Here is a 15,073-nt window from a genome sequence, read left to right on the forward strand (position 1 = left end):
GCTGAGGGGGGGCGGCGGAAGGGGCGGGGCCAGCGCGCGCGGCGCAGGTGGGAGCGGGGCCGCGGGGCGGGAGCGGTGAGGGATGAGGGATAAAGGATAAAGGATAAAAGATAAAAGATAAAGGATAAAAGATAAAAGATGCAGGAGCGCGGCCGGCATTAACAGCGGGCAGTTGTGGGAGTTATCGGCCCGAGCCAGGGCTGAGCCCGCTGCACGGGAGGACACGGCAGCGAGGCGCGGTGGTGTCCTGCATGCTGTGGCAGCCTCTATCCCTTCCTCCATCCATCCCGCTCCATCCTGCACCCGCCGGGCAGCGCCTTCCCTGCCTGTCCGTGTGTCCGTCCATCTATCCTGGCCCGTCCTGCAGCCCTAGCGACTGGCTGCTTCCGGCCTGGCAAGCACCGTGCCCGCAGCTGGCGTGTGGGTGAGGAATGCTGAGAATATTCCACTGTATGGATTTGTATACGGCTTCCATGTCATATTCACGCTACATGCGTGTGAGTATTCCCACATTGGAGTAGGTTCCCCAAGGATTTGGTGGAGTTGCCATCCCTGGAGGTGATTAAGAGGTGTCTGGATCTGGCCCTGGGTGATGCAGAAGTGTTTAATTCGCACATAATTTTTAATATAGATGTCCCTCTCCATTTATAGGAGCGGGAAAGATCTTTGTTATGGTGGAATCAGCTGATAGTGGGGAGCTGCCGAATTTATTCCCTTTCACCTTCCACTGGACTTTGCTTCCATCTACATAATAAGTATTTCAGAATGCAAGAACAGAAAATATAAAGTTTCTTGGATTTAGTATTGTTAACATATAATATGGTGAAGACTGTTGTTAAAAAAACCTAGCCAATAAATACAATTCTATGTTCATTTCACTGATGATCTATTCATAGTTGATCCCCCTTCTCTAAACCAAACCACGTTTTCACTTCCTCCTCACAGATCGTCTCGGTGTTAGGGTGGCTGCCTTTCTAAGGGGCACAGTGTAATGTGTTCAGACTTTTCTGTAAAATAATCTTTGAAGAAATCCAAAATTATAATGGGCACTTGGTGAGTGACTGGTCTACATTAGAGCATTCCTCTTGCAGGAGGGGTATGACCTGGTTAAAATTCTCTTGGATTCATTTAGAAGATTGGTGATCTGTGGACTTGGGAATTGGTTGTGAGTTTGTGTGTATCCATTTTGCTGAAGGAAAAAAGCAGTTGTCATCTAGTGGGGCTTCTTTATGTAAGCAAATTAAATTCACCAGTACTTAAACTCTTGCTTTAACAGCTCTGGTAATGAAGAATCTCCTGCAGTAAATTTGTTCTAAGTGGAGACGGTTTACTTATAAAATATATTTTAAAATGTATTTATTTCATTTTCTTTTTAGTGACAGTTGCTTGGTTAAATAAGACCTCCTAGAGATAACGTTATTTAATCTCCAAAGATGACAGCTGTTGCAGGTAATCCACAATTAATGTTCATTTTTCTGTCTCTTAGCTAACAAGACACAATCACCTGATGTTACTGATTGTTATTTACATGAATTTAATGTATGCAGAAAAGCATTTGTGGGGCCTATTGTGCTATTATACTTAAGATTTGAAGAAAAAAATTATTTTACTGGATAACTTTTTATTTCTTATCCAAACCAAAATGCCCCATCCCTGGAAGTGTTCAAGGCATGATTGAATGGGGCTCTGAGCAACTTGGTCCAGTGGGGAGTTGAAACAAGATGATCTTTAAGGGCCCTTCCAGCCCAAGCTATTTGTCTGATGAAAATCAAATTTGTTAAGGAAATTACTTGGTTTTCAATATTTTGAAAATATGCTTCATATTTTAAGATACTCTTAATTAACTCTTTTCTGCTGAGTAGCAGTGGGCATTTAGGAACTGTCATAATTTTGTGCTATCTGAAATGAAGATATTTTTTCCATATTTCACATTTTTGTTTCCATAACCATATTATCATATCTGCTCTGGATGGGCCAAAATCTCTTGGGTTTTCTGGGTGTGGGGGAGGAAGTAATTTCTTCTTATGCTTTTCTGACCTGGCTCTGGAATAGTGATACATGCTTGGCATGCAGGTGTATGTGTTAATTATTTTTTTAAACTCCAGGGATTGGATTCTAGAACACAACCTGCAATTCACACACATTTATATTGGGATGGAAAGAGGCAAATTCCTGCCAAAGAGTCACTTGTGTAACCCAAGTTTTTGGGGAGCATTTGCTTCACTTCTTTCACATGTGAAGGATGGTTTGTGTTTGTGAAAACATTTTTCCTTTATATCCAAATCTTGTTCAGCAGATCCTCTTGTTCTGTGCAGGAGGGAGATCTTGGTGCATGAAACATAGCTTATTGCTAATGGCCTTATTTTCAACTCCAGAAGAATTTAACTTGCAAAGGTTAATGTTGCTTCTCATGTAAATAAGTGCTTTCTATTAACAACTTGATCATGTTATGCTTACGTTGGGGTTGGCTGGAGTACAAATAATACAATTAAAACTGGCATCAGCACATGGCTGTCTCTAGTCTCTATTGTACCTTCTCCTTCCTTTTCCCTGAAGTGCTAGAGGAGGTGCTGGTGTCCATTGAGAATGAGCTGCAAGCAGTGGAGATGCAGATACAGGAGCTTGTGGATAAGCAGCAGGAGCTCCTTCAAAAGAAGACAAGAATAAAGAATCTGATAAAACAGTCCTCAGGAGACCTGGAGGCAGGTGGAAGTAAAGACACTGAAACCTCAGCTGAGGAATGGAACAAAACAGGTTTGCAGAGTCAAATTCTAATATTGTAACAGAAAGGTGAACTAATCCAGTAGGGGAAAATGCACTTATACAGAGTTTTGTTTGGATAATGATGTTGTCCTATTTAATTTTCATCAGCTAGCTGACATGCCTGGGTAATGGGGTAATGTTTGTACTTGTCTCATTGAGCATTCCTAAACACTAATCTTGAGTTGTTCTGGGCAGAATTATATGTTCAAGCAGAATTGCCTGTTATAAGCTACTTTAATTCTTTGTTTGTTGCAAAGTCACAATTTGAGCTGATTTGCTCTTAGAATCCCATTGTAAGTTTTTACTGCAGTACTTGTATACTAAATGGTTAAATTATATTGCAGTACTTCTCCTTGTTTGTGTTCTAAAACAAATTGCTCTGGATTTTCTCAGGATTTGATAATGACAATTTTGCACTTAGAGTTGTTTTTTGCTGGTTTTGTGTTTCCTCTTGCTTGAGTGGGTAGGACGTTGGTAGTGTTTGTGATGGGTTATGTAGCCTCATGTCTTACCAAATTAATACAAATTAGATGGATGCTGACTAAAATAACTGCCAAAAATAACCTAGAATACATCATTATTGTAGAATTAGTGCAAGTGGCAAGTGTCTTGTGGTGGTGTGAAGGCTGCTGTCTTTCAAGTTAATGTTTTATGAAGTCCTGAATAGTTGTTGGTTCTTGGCCATGTTATGCCTTGCTAACTTTGACTCAGATATTTTGATTTTTTTTTTCTCCTGTTTAATTTATTTTTCAATTTGTGAATGCCTTTATCTATTGTATATATAGGCTTTTTTAAAAATGAAATTAATGTTGTAGTTGAATCCATATTTATCTGTGTTTGAGGAGTATTATGCATATGTAAGAATACTGATATTTTATCATTGCAAATTATGCTATTGAGCAAATAATTTGGTTTGTTTAGTTCTATGCTTAATTCTTACCTCCTGCGCTTTGAAAATTGATGTCTTTGCAATCAGATTGCTGTGTATGTATTAAACAAGAGCAGCAGCTAAATTTGTTCCAAATTTAAAGCTCATGGAAGTCAGTGGGAGGCTTTTTTTGGTTTGAGAAGAGCCTTGGATTTTAACTGTGCTCTTTGTAAATTTCTTTGCAATGTCCCTTCAAGTACCAAAATTAAGTTCTGCATTGCGTGTAGTGTAACCTGGATCTCCCACAGCTTTTCTGCATTTAATTTTAATAGTACCATAAAGATATATCAAGAAGTATAATTTAAGTTTTTACAGCATTATATCTTTGGAAAATGCAGTCTTTAGCTCTTTATTGAAGAGAAGAAAAGCCTGTTATAAGCATGTTTGTGTGGTGATTCTGGGGAAGATTAAACAATTTGTCCCCCCTCTTTTTTTTAAATAACTACTTATTATTGATGGAATATATGGAAAAATTGTTTCCCTGCTTCTTTACACTATTTGTAATTATTGTATTTGTATGAGGGAATAGCACCTAGCTATTGTAGGGCTCAGTGTCTGGTTTTATTTATTTTCAGGGTGGGATTCTGATTTCTAGTTATTGGACTAATGAGTTAACATGGACTTATTTTGGACTGAGTTAACATGATCATTAGCACTCCAAAGTTCATCTGTTTTGAGTTTTTCACATTAGTTCACATCCATGTGCAATGAAAGCTTTGGTCTGGAGGTGAATCTTGTTTACAATTCGAGTGTTCAAAGGTCCACCCTAGAAAATGGTATATCCAGACTCAGGTAGTGTGGAGCTTTTCCTGTGCCATTTTGAATCTTTAAACACTTTCTCATATCTAGAATTGTGTCACTGCCAGATTTAGGTATTGAATATGTAAATTACGCCTCCTTCTTATATTTTAATTTGCTTATGAAATGTGTTTGTTGAGTTGTTTTTTTCCCTTAACAGATTTTCCATGGTATGAGAAGATAAAAACTGCACTGCAGAGCAAATTTAAACTCCAGAAGTTTAGATCACTGCAACTTGAAACAGTAAATGCTGCAATGGCAGGAAAGGATATATTTCTTGTCATGCCTACAGGTGGAGGGAAGAGCCTTTGTTACCAGTTACCAGCTGTCTGTTCTGAGGGTATGTAAGGGGGAAAAAAAAGGACATAATAAAAATAATTAGATTTACTTTCTCCTTTTTATAGTTATTTGGAGAATGAACATTATTTGGTGTGGTTTTTGTTTGGTTGATTTGGTTTTGTTTGATTGGTTTATTTTTAATAACTCATCCAATTGCACTGGAAGTTTACTTATTTGTGAAGGCCAAATTTACCCCTCCCTGTCACTGCATAGTTCTGTGGCAAATCAGCACCTCAAGACATAGATATCCAGCTTGTTTTATTTTGTATATTTTTATACTCTTATTTTTTGGAGCTCAGGTAGTTGTTTGTGGTCTAGAGCCTAAGAGGAGGTGTATGTTATGGGCATTTAATAAGAATTATCCCTGTGTGATCTGGCACTCACTTGTCAACTATCTAGGAGCAGAATCCACTGCTGTGTATGAAGCTTAAACTTATATTTGGCAATTTCTTCAGAGCAGGGCTGATGCATCAGTAAAAGGAATTAGAGGAGATGTTTGTGACATGAACTGCTCAGTTTGCATGATGATTGATTGTTACAGGTTTCACACTGGTGATATGTCCTTTGATATCGCTCATGGAAGATCAGCTCATGGTTTTGGAACAGCTTGGTATCTCTGCAGCTTTATTAAATGCCTCAAGCAGCAAGGTGTGTTTAAGTTCACGTGTTTTGTGGTGTATGTGCTGGTGTTTCCCCTCTGTGTAGTTACTTGTGAATATTGAATGGATGAGACAGATTTATCAGCTTATGCAGTTCTAGCAACCCTCCTCTGGCCAGGAGGGTGCTGTGATATGGGTAAGGTGGTTAGGTATCTTGTGTTCATGTTACAGTGACAACAGCACATGGGAGCCAACACCTTCTGTGGAATAAATAGATTTCTTGGGGCTGTTTAGAGGATATGAAGTATCTTTGGCTGATGTGTATTGTAGATTTTTACTCAATTTCTAGACATGGTGCAGGTGATTTTTGTCCTCTACTACCATGTTGAGCAGTGCAGGCTTTTACATAGAATTATTTATCTCTTACTATAGGGTGATGAGCTGTGTGATCCAGAGTCCAAGAAGCAATTTATTTCCCAGTGTCTTACTAGACAATTTCTTTTTTACAGTTATTTTCCTGACTAGTAGGAGGCCGTGATCATTAACTTGCACATGACACTGGATTTGATAAGTCAGTGGCTTGATGCAATGTGCCAAACTGGAAGCCTGCTTTGATGCAGATCACTCTGAAAACTCCAAAAACCACTGTCATGTGCAAGGAATTATTTTACACTTGTAGTATCACAGGGATGTTTGGTACATCATAGTTTATTGGGGAAATATTGATACCACACAATGAAGCAAAGACATATTCAACACTTTGCTTCTTCAGAGTTCCATCATGGATTTTCTAAGTATTAAAATGACCATTTTGTATGTAGTGATCTTCTACAAAGGCTTATAGTACTGTGGAACACTTTATCAGTCTCTGTTAATTACACCTTATGAATTGCTAATCACCTCTTAAGAGCCTTAGCACTAAGCAACTTCAGTGTGTTGTCCCAGTTTGTTACCCTCTGCTGTCTCTTGTTGTTCTGAACAGGAACATGTGAAGTGGGTCCACATGGAAATGCTGAAGAAGAATTCACAGCTGAAGCTCATTTATGTGACCCCTGAGAAGATTGCAAAGAGCAAAATGTTCATGTCCAAGCTGGAGAAGGCTTATCAGGCCGGGTGCCTGGCTCGCATTGCTGTGGATGAGGTGCATTGCTGCAGTCAGTGGGGCCACGATTTCAGGCCTGGTATGCTCCTCAGAAATCCCCTTTGCAGGGCTGTTCAGGGATCAGGGAATAATGACTTGGGCCTGAAATAAGGCCAGCTGCTTCCTTCATGTGTTAAGTGAATTCTTAATGTGTGACAAGTACCTGTGTTAGCTCAAGGACTTTAATTCACAAATTGTCCGGGAGCTAAGTTCATGCAAATGATAACTTCAACATTGACTTTGCTGTCAGTATTCTGAAAAATGCCTTATTCAGCTTACTTCAATTGGAGCTTCTTAAAGTCAAAGGTTTTGGCTGGCATCTTTAATATGGACAATAGTTACCTTTAATCTATTGCTACATGAAAGTGTCATTCTGTATACCACTCCCTGGCACTTCTGATGGAAGAGGTAGAGCATTTTGTAAATTCATGAGATACATTTTAATAATCTCTAAAGCAACTGGAAACAAATGCCCTCATTTATGGGAAAAGAAAGTGTGCTTCAGTCTTTTTCCTATATTGCAGATTGTTGAATATTGTTGGTTACTGGTTTTTTGTCTTTGAAAGAAAACCTGATCTGAAGCAATATTAACTGTATAGTCAGTCTTAGCGGTTTTGCTAAAAAGTGGTGCCTGAGCCAAGAGCCAGGCTAGTTCAACTGGCAGTGTGGAATTTGGATATGTACCACTGGCTGCATTTCTGTTCAAAGGCAGCGATTGTCAGTACTGAGCCTTTAAATTTTTATAGACTATTTACATAGTCTAGTCTGTGTATCAAAATTCCACATTGCTTGTTTATTACAAAAGCTCTTGTTTACTCAAAAGCTGTTTGTAAAAACAGACCTGCAAAATAACCTAAATGTTGGCTAATACAATGCTACACATATTTTTTTAACTCTTTAAGAATTTCTATTTCCATACATTTTTGCCTTCTGAATTGTGGCTGATAATTGCAGCCTTTCAGTACCTGGAGGGTACTTCAGTACTGAGACACTTTTTACAAGAGGTTGGAGTGGCCTCCAAGGGGGAACAGCTTCAAACTGAGAGTAGGTTTAGATTGTGTATTAGGAAGAACAGTGAGGGTGGTGAGACAGGCACAGGCTGCCCAGAGAAGTTATGGATGCCTCATTCCTGGAGGTGTTCAAGGCCTGGTTGGATGGGGCTCTGAGCATCCTGGTCTAGTGGAAGGCAGGGGTTGGAAGAAGATGGTCTTTAAGGTGTCTTCCTACCCAAATGATTCTGTGATTGATTCTTTAAAATTCAATTAGAAGACATCTCTTCTGATAAGTGCCACCTGCTTGTTTCTTCCTTTGGATGTATAAATTAGTTCTGTAGTAACTAGCAGTATTAACGTTTCTTGCAGTATTAAATACTGTCTACATGAATGTCTTTTTTAAGCTTGCATTTGTGGTATGAGAAATATTTTTCTTTCCCCTTTTTATTTTCTTGCTTAGACTACAAGTCTCTTGGTATCCTGAAAAGACAGTTTCCTAATACTCCCTTGATTGGATTGACAGCAACAGCTACCAATCATGTTTTAAAGGATGCTCAGAATATTTTGCATGTTCAGAAGTGCATTACCTTTACTGCTTCCTTCAACAGGCCCAACCTTTACTATGAGGTAGGTCTTGTTACCTGATTTTCTGCATGCAGTGCTGTTGTACTGGGAGAGAGGCAGGCAACAGGCTCAGACTGTTTCAACCAGTCAGAAAATATGTCTTATGATAGCAAAAAGGTTGTGAATTATTCTGTTGTGCTGTATTTTCACTTTGGCCACAGATTTGTTTATTGCTCTTGGTGGGGAAAGCTTGCAGGTTTGTTTTGGGGTTTATTTTTCAATTGACTTTTGAATGGTAATCTGACTGTTCATAAGAAAGAATATAGCAATTTTTTTTTAAAATGGTGTAATAGTTGTGTTTCTTATACTAGAAAAAGTAAAATAAGGTTGTTTGACAGACTGTTTTCCCACTTGAACTCTGACATGTGCTTAATATATTTTTGAGGTTCGGCATAAGCCTTCAAATAACGAAGATTTCATTGAGGACATAGTTAAGACCATTAATGGAAGATACAAAGGACTGTCAGGTAAAAAGTGCCACAAAAGACATATGTTGTCTTTCATAACCTTCAGCATTACAAGGATGTCAGGATGTTTTCAAGTGATCTTGAAGCATGTAGAAAAATTCTGCCTTCCCCATATATTAGACATCCAGCATTAGAATAAATGAAATTTAGTAAGATCCATACCTTGAATAATTTCTCTTCATTCATTAGTGCTTAAATGTCTTTACTGTTTACTTGTATCTTCTGAAGTGGAATGTTGATGTTTGTGGAACAATGTTTACATAGGTAATAATAGGAAGTTTTAAGATTGTAAAAGCAAGGCACAGAAAAGGTGATCTCTGTGATCATAAATCACACATTATTTACTAGCTATGTGTCAGGATACTTGTTATCTTTAACATGTTTTTTCATATTTGATCATAAGACTCATCTGTTTACTCAGTGCTCAGAATAGGTGTTATGGGGTGAATTGCAGATAAAAGCATAACTGTAAAAGCTGGACTTGTGTAATGAATAAATTCTGTAGCAGAAATAAAGAGGAGAGACATCCTGCCAAGGCAGCTGAACCCAGGTTTCTGGAGCAGCAGTCTGTCTCTGTCTCTGCTTGGAGCTCTGTGGCTGTGAGGAACAGCTCCCTGAGCACAAACTGTGCTAAGATGATCACAAATCACGTGGCTTTGTGTGTAATCCCTGATTTAGCCCAGCCTGACTAATGACAAAAAGCAGATTTAACTGAAACCTCAGGTGAGATGCCGTAGATGTTGTAAGGTATAGCACTCCTTTAAAGAAGCTTTAATAAGAATTGTCTTCCTTGAACATTAATGGAATGCTTCCATGATTCTATGGATTGGCACCTGTATTTCCTCTTTAGCCTTTAGGTCCAAGCTGATAATTGAAGTTTCCTTCATGAATACCAATACTATGGACTAAATAGGCACAAAGACTGTATAATGCTTTTTAAGTATTTATTTTATAAACTAATAAAACTTCTGCAATTGTTTTTTAAGTATTGGGGATTGTTTGGCCTTTTTAAGGCATTACAATGAGGCCTCTTTCACTTCTGTGCAGGAATTGTGTACTGCTTTTCTCAGAAGGATTCTGAGCAAGTTACTGTGAGTTTGCAGAAACTGGGAATCAAGGCAGGGACTTACCATGCAAACATGGATGCTAAATATAAAACCAAAGTTCATAAAGGATGGGCAACAAATCAAATCCAGGTTAAGTAAATACTTTACATGGACTTACGTCTTATTTAAACAAAGTGTGGTTTGGTATCTTGATGATGATTTCTTGATATTTTTCTTTTTCCCAGGTTGTAGTGGCAACTGTTGCTTTTGGCATGGGAATTGATAAACCTGATGTGAGGTTTGTAATTCACCACTCTATGAGCAAGTCCATGGAAAACTACTACCAAGAGAGTGGACGTGCAGGTATTGTAGGAAGTGGCTTTTGCAAAGTTGCCATTTACATCCATTAAACCAGTAAAACTGTCCTTCAGTTTTCCAGACACTTCTGCAAATCCTCTTGCCTTTGATACGGTTTTCAAAAGGTATAATGAAACTGCCCCTGAAAAGAGGCTGTAAATATGAACTGCATTCATTACTAGGCCTCTACTGCAGCATAACAAAGAATAACTGGGTATCTAGACCTCCACTCAGCATTTTTTTAAATGCTTGATTTTTTTTATCAAATCTGTGGCTTACCAGAATAATGTGACATGGATTTGATATACAGTTATTAATTTTTTATTTTGTATAGCGCCTGAGATGTATGATTTGCTCAGATTGTCTCTAGATGATGTTTAATCGCTGTATGAATTTCAGAAATACAAGTAGGATGGGAGTCTGGAGCAGGGAATTTTAAGAATTGATCAATGTTTAGCAGCACTAAATACCTGTTACAGCCAAATTTTGCCTCCAAAAATGTTTTGAAGTGTTTTGGGGTTTTTTTTTGATCTTGTTCATCTCATTACTTTTTTAAAGGCAGATTTGATTCTATGTGGAGAAAAGCTTGTCAAGGAACTTGAGGGGCAATTGGTTGAGATTATAATTATCTGTTCATTTTAATGCATTGCAGGTAGAGATGACCAAAAAGCTGACTGCATTCTGTATTATGGGTTTGGAGATATATTCAGAATCAGCTCCATGGTGGTGATGGAAAATGTTGGCCAAGAAAAGCTGTATGATATGGTATCTTATTGCCAAAATATGAGCAGGTAAGTTACTGTGGTGTCTTGGTTGCTTAGTTTTTAAATGGGCTAATTTTGTTGGGTTTTTTAGGGGGCATTTGAAAAAAACAAACAAACAGAAAACACAAAAGAAAAAACCTGAAACAAAACCAAAATGAACTCATGACCAAACAGAACCACCCACAAAAACAGGAACAAGCTTGCCATCTTCAGGATACAGTTCTGGAAGTGGTTACGTTAAGGTGAAACATCTGCCAACAAACACTGGATTTCAAATCCCAGTCAGAGAAAATACTGGAGTTCTGTGGTTTTGACTCTTAAGCTGCAGTGTTTAATGGCCACATAAGATTCCACATTACTGCTTCATCTGTTTCACTGTGATATTTGGAATACTTCATGGAAAACATATGTATCTGTGTTGTGGACAGCTGGTGCATCCAGTAAAGCCTTTTTTGGCCTCTGTGTAACAATGAGTTCATATTCTTACCATTTTTCATTCTCTTGAAACTGCAGATTATACTCTTCTGCTTCAACCAAACTGTTCTACACCACTTTAATCATTATCTGTATTGGCATAGATGATAGGGAATACTGGTGTTGCAGTATTCTCTGATTTTTCCTCTGATAATTCTTTGCACTTGTTTTGAGATCTGAGGTGTCCCTAGGGACCTCTTTTGCCATTTTCATGATGTGTAACGCAGGTGCTCTATCTTCCTCTGGGTTCTATAGCCCCCTTCTGCTCTCTGCTCTTCAGGTGTCGCCGGGTGCTCATAGCCCACCACTTTGATGAGGTGTGGGATTCTGCAAACTGCAACAGAATGTGTGATAACTGCTGTAGAGAGAATGGTAGGTAAAGGACAGATAACATGGGAAAAGTTGATTTAAAGAAATACCTGGTGTAGAAAAACTGTAAGCAAATTTTGTGACCTGTGCTTGTATTACTGACTGTTTTCAAGGTGTAGACTTTGTTACAAATATCAGTTTTTGGTGGCTTACTGTTGCTAAGTTCAGGGTGTTTTAGCAGGATACTTCCTGGTTTGGCCTTTTCCTGAGGTTGGGCACTTTGGTAGTTTTCAGGCTCAGCTGTTCACCTGTTCCCAAAAGGGAAGCTGGGGGAAGGGGGAGATTGGTTTACCTGTTTTAAAAGGATTCTGGTATGTGTCAGGTTTTGTTTCAGGATTTGTTTGGGTGTGAAAGCTTTATTGAGGAGGAGCCCCTGCATGCCAGACTGTTCACACTTAGGCTCTGAGAAGGTACAGTCTGCATGTCCTCTCACAACTTGTCTGGAAAAATCTCTGAGGAATTCAGTGCTGCATGCTCACAAGATGTTCCTGTGTCAGAACTGCACATGACAGGTGTGCAGAACAACTGAGCACTCTTAATTCAAGGTTTTGCTGTGATTTTTGGTACCCAGCCTAAAGCTGAAAGACTCAGAAGATGAACAAAACCTCTGTTGTTGCACTTGAGTAAATGCTGTGACTTAAATGTGGGAAACCCCATGGAAAGCAAGAAAGCTCTGAAAGGGGAGCTGAGACAAAGCTGGTCATGGGCATCTCTAAAGGATGCACAAAATCACCTTAAATCTCATTGAGGACCACCTAGGTGGTCAGTTCTTGTAATATGTGAAAAATACCATCTCCTCATATCACATATCTGTTGCAGAAGGTATTTGGATAATACGGTGATCAACACTAAAAAACTGAGGAGCAATTTTGTATTCAAAGCTGTTCTCATAATTAGACTACATTTCCCTCCACGTTTTTGGGGTGTAACGTAGACAAACCAAAATTCAACTTCTTTTTGTTATACAGTTTTATTATATGATAAAAGTCTTTTGCAATATCTTGCAAGTAACAATATCTTGTCTAATTAGAAGTGGGGCTTAGCTGAAATGTACACTGGGGTCAGAGGTTGGGAAGAGTAGGGAGCTGGCTTGTCCCAAGGCTTGCAGCAGCTGTGTGATGAAATAAAGTTGAAATATATCCTGTTTACTGCTTCTTCACCTCCAGGGCCTTTTGATCCTTAAGCAAGGTCTAAGGAAAATTAGCAGTAGTACTTGTTTTTCAGTACTTAATCCTTAATATCAGAGGAGTCAGTTGGGGTGATTCTGTGCCATGATCTGATCATGGAGGAGAAGGATGATCATTATGTACTATATTGATGTGTTGCTGCTCAGAGCTGCTATGGATGATGACACTAATTATTGTAATGTAATTATTGTAATGTAATTATTGCTTTCTATGTCTGTCTCATTTTGTCCATAACTGTTGTGAGAGAAGAAATGTCTCACAGGCTTCACCTCCCCTGTGCTCTCTGATATTTTCATAATAAACACTATGGGTGAGGAAAAGGAATCCAGTTCTAGAGTAACATACTAGCTACCTTGCAAATTTTATGCTTTGAAATAATTTCTGGCTTGTAACATCAAATACAAGAACAAATGTTTGTCAGACAGCAATTTCAATAGTGAAGGAGAAAAATATGTTGAGTATATCCTGATTGGACAGAAGAAAAGTTACTGCTTTATTTGTTAAGTTAGTTTAAAAGCAAAACAAAAAAAGCCTTGCTATTACACAGCACAAAGATATATATTTATAGCTACATATAACTATAACTACAAAGAGCTTTCTGTTTAAATGTTCCTTCATTTTTACTTGCAGCATGTGAGAAGATGGATATAACAGGATACTGCAGGGATATAATAAAGATCCTCGAGCAAGCTGACAGCATGAGTGAGAAACTCACCCCACTGAAATTAATTGATGCCTGGTCTGGGAAAGGTGTGTCCAAATTCAGGGTGTCTGAAGTTACTCCACCCAAGCACCCTCGAGAGGAGCTGGAAAGAATTATTGCCCATTTACTGCTGCAGCAGTATCTGAAGTATGTAAGATAACTATTTTGGTTTTTTTTGTTTTTTAACATACAGTAGTAATTTTTTGTTGCTCTCTGTATAACATTAATGGATACATTTTGTAGTCTTGTTTTTATTTCAGATGCATTTAATTATTCTTAAAAACCCTTCAAATATTGCTGTATTTCCATTTCAAAAGTTGGAGGAACATTTAAAAAGCTGCATCTTGTGCAATTTTAAAAAGCTGGGATTTTCTGTATTCAGGTGGAATGTTTAAATCTGCAGCAGGATTCTTTTTGGAAAAGTCTGCTGTTCCTACAAATCTCATTCACATTCCATGGATAAGGAAAGCAAATGGGGTTGCCCACTTGATGTCTAAGTCAGGAAAGACTGGATTATGTGTAAAGTGGTACTTTAGAAATTTTAAGAAAGCATAGTGAAACTAACGACACTGCTGCCTCTCTGTAAGCTGCGTGCTATGTGTTTTGTCAAGTGTTGATCAGAGTAGCTCTAACTCTACTTGAATAGATAAAGCAGAATGAAGCTGCTATCTGGAACATCCATTGGAAGGGTTAATGTGTCCCTGTCCTTTTGGAAAGAGGTGTCAAGATTGAAGCAGGCTGCCCAGGGAAGTGGTAGAGTCACCGTTCCTGGGGGTGTTCACAAAACATATGGAGATGACACTTGAGGACATGGTTTAGTGGCGGTGATGGGTTGATGGTTGGACTTGATGATCTTGGAGGTCTTTTCTAATCTTAATGATTCTATGATTTTTTTTCACCCTGTATAGTCTGGCCTATGTCTCCAACCTTCTCTTGTAACAGTGATTTACTTCATGCAGGGAGGATTTCAGCTTCACAGCCTTTGCTACAATATCCTACCTGAAGGTGGGCCCGAAAGCCCGGCTGCTGAAAAACGAGGGACACGTCATCACCATAGAAGGGATAACAAACAGGAAAAGTGTTTTCAAGGTATTTAGATCTGTTCTGATTTGCCATATAGGTATCTTCTCCATTAGAGCTTAATGATTTGGTACCTGCTCAAAACGTGTTTTGTAGTAATGCAGTCAACCTCATAAAAAATCTCTCTTGTGTGGGAACACAGAAAAAGAAGGAAAACAATGTTAGAATTTTAATTGAACTCTTTATAACTTACAGGTCAAACCATCTCAATCTTCAAATTCAAAAGGAAGCAGAGAAAATGCCCAGACTGGATCAAAGACTGTCCAAGAGCCACTGGTGAAGAAATCACAGGAACATAAGCGACCCAGCTGTGGTCCTAACTTAAAAGCAAAGAAGCCTAAGCTTCAGGCAGGTGGAAATGACCAACCAGTAATTATTGACTGAGTGTCAAAGACTACATTTAGGATCTAATCATGGTTGCTACTCCATGGACAATGCAGTG

At 38.6% G+C, this 15,073-nt stretch overlaps 1 protein-coding gene across 2 annotated transcripts; it reads left to right on the top strand.

Annotated features, from left to right (window-relative positions):
- Positions 1 to 89: 89 nt before the first annotated feature.
- RECQL (RecQ like helicase) lies at positions 90 to 15,026 on the top strand. 2 transcript variants are annotated; one of them, XM_058853086.1, is made up of 15 exons: positions 90 to 497; positions 1,377 to 1,449; positions 2,557 to 2,754; positions 4,650 to 4,829; positions 5,370 to 5,476; positions 6,410 to 6,608; positions 8,021 to 8,187; positions 8,570 to 8,651; positions 9,699 to 9,847; positions 9,943 to 10,060; positions 10,707 to 10,845; positions 11,573 to 11,664; positions 13,479 to 13,698; positions 14,511 to 14,640; positions 14,827 to 15,026. In XM_058853086.1, exons 2-15 carry the CDS (start codon positions 1,434 to 1,436, stop codon positions 15,013 to 15,015), a joined length of 1,986 nt encoding a protein of 661 aa, XP_058709069.1. In that variant the 5' UTR covers positions 90 to 497; positions 1,377 to 1,433; the 3' UTR covers positions 15,016 to 15,026. The 2 variants fall into 2 exon arrangements, with proteins under 2 accessions (XP_058709069.1, XP_058709068.1); XM_058853085.1 differs by having other exon boundaries at positions 90 to 424.
- Positions 15,027 to 15,073: the final 47 nt, after the last annotated feature.

Source organism: Poecile atricapillus, chromosome 18 (assembly GCF_030490865.1).
Source record: "Poecile atricapillus isolate bPoeAtr1 chromosome 18, bPoeAtr1.hap1, whole genome shotgun sequence".
Lineage (NCBI taxonomy): Eukaryota > Metazoa > Chordata > Aves > Passeriformes > Paridae > Poecile > Poecile atricapillus.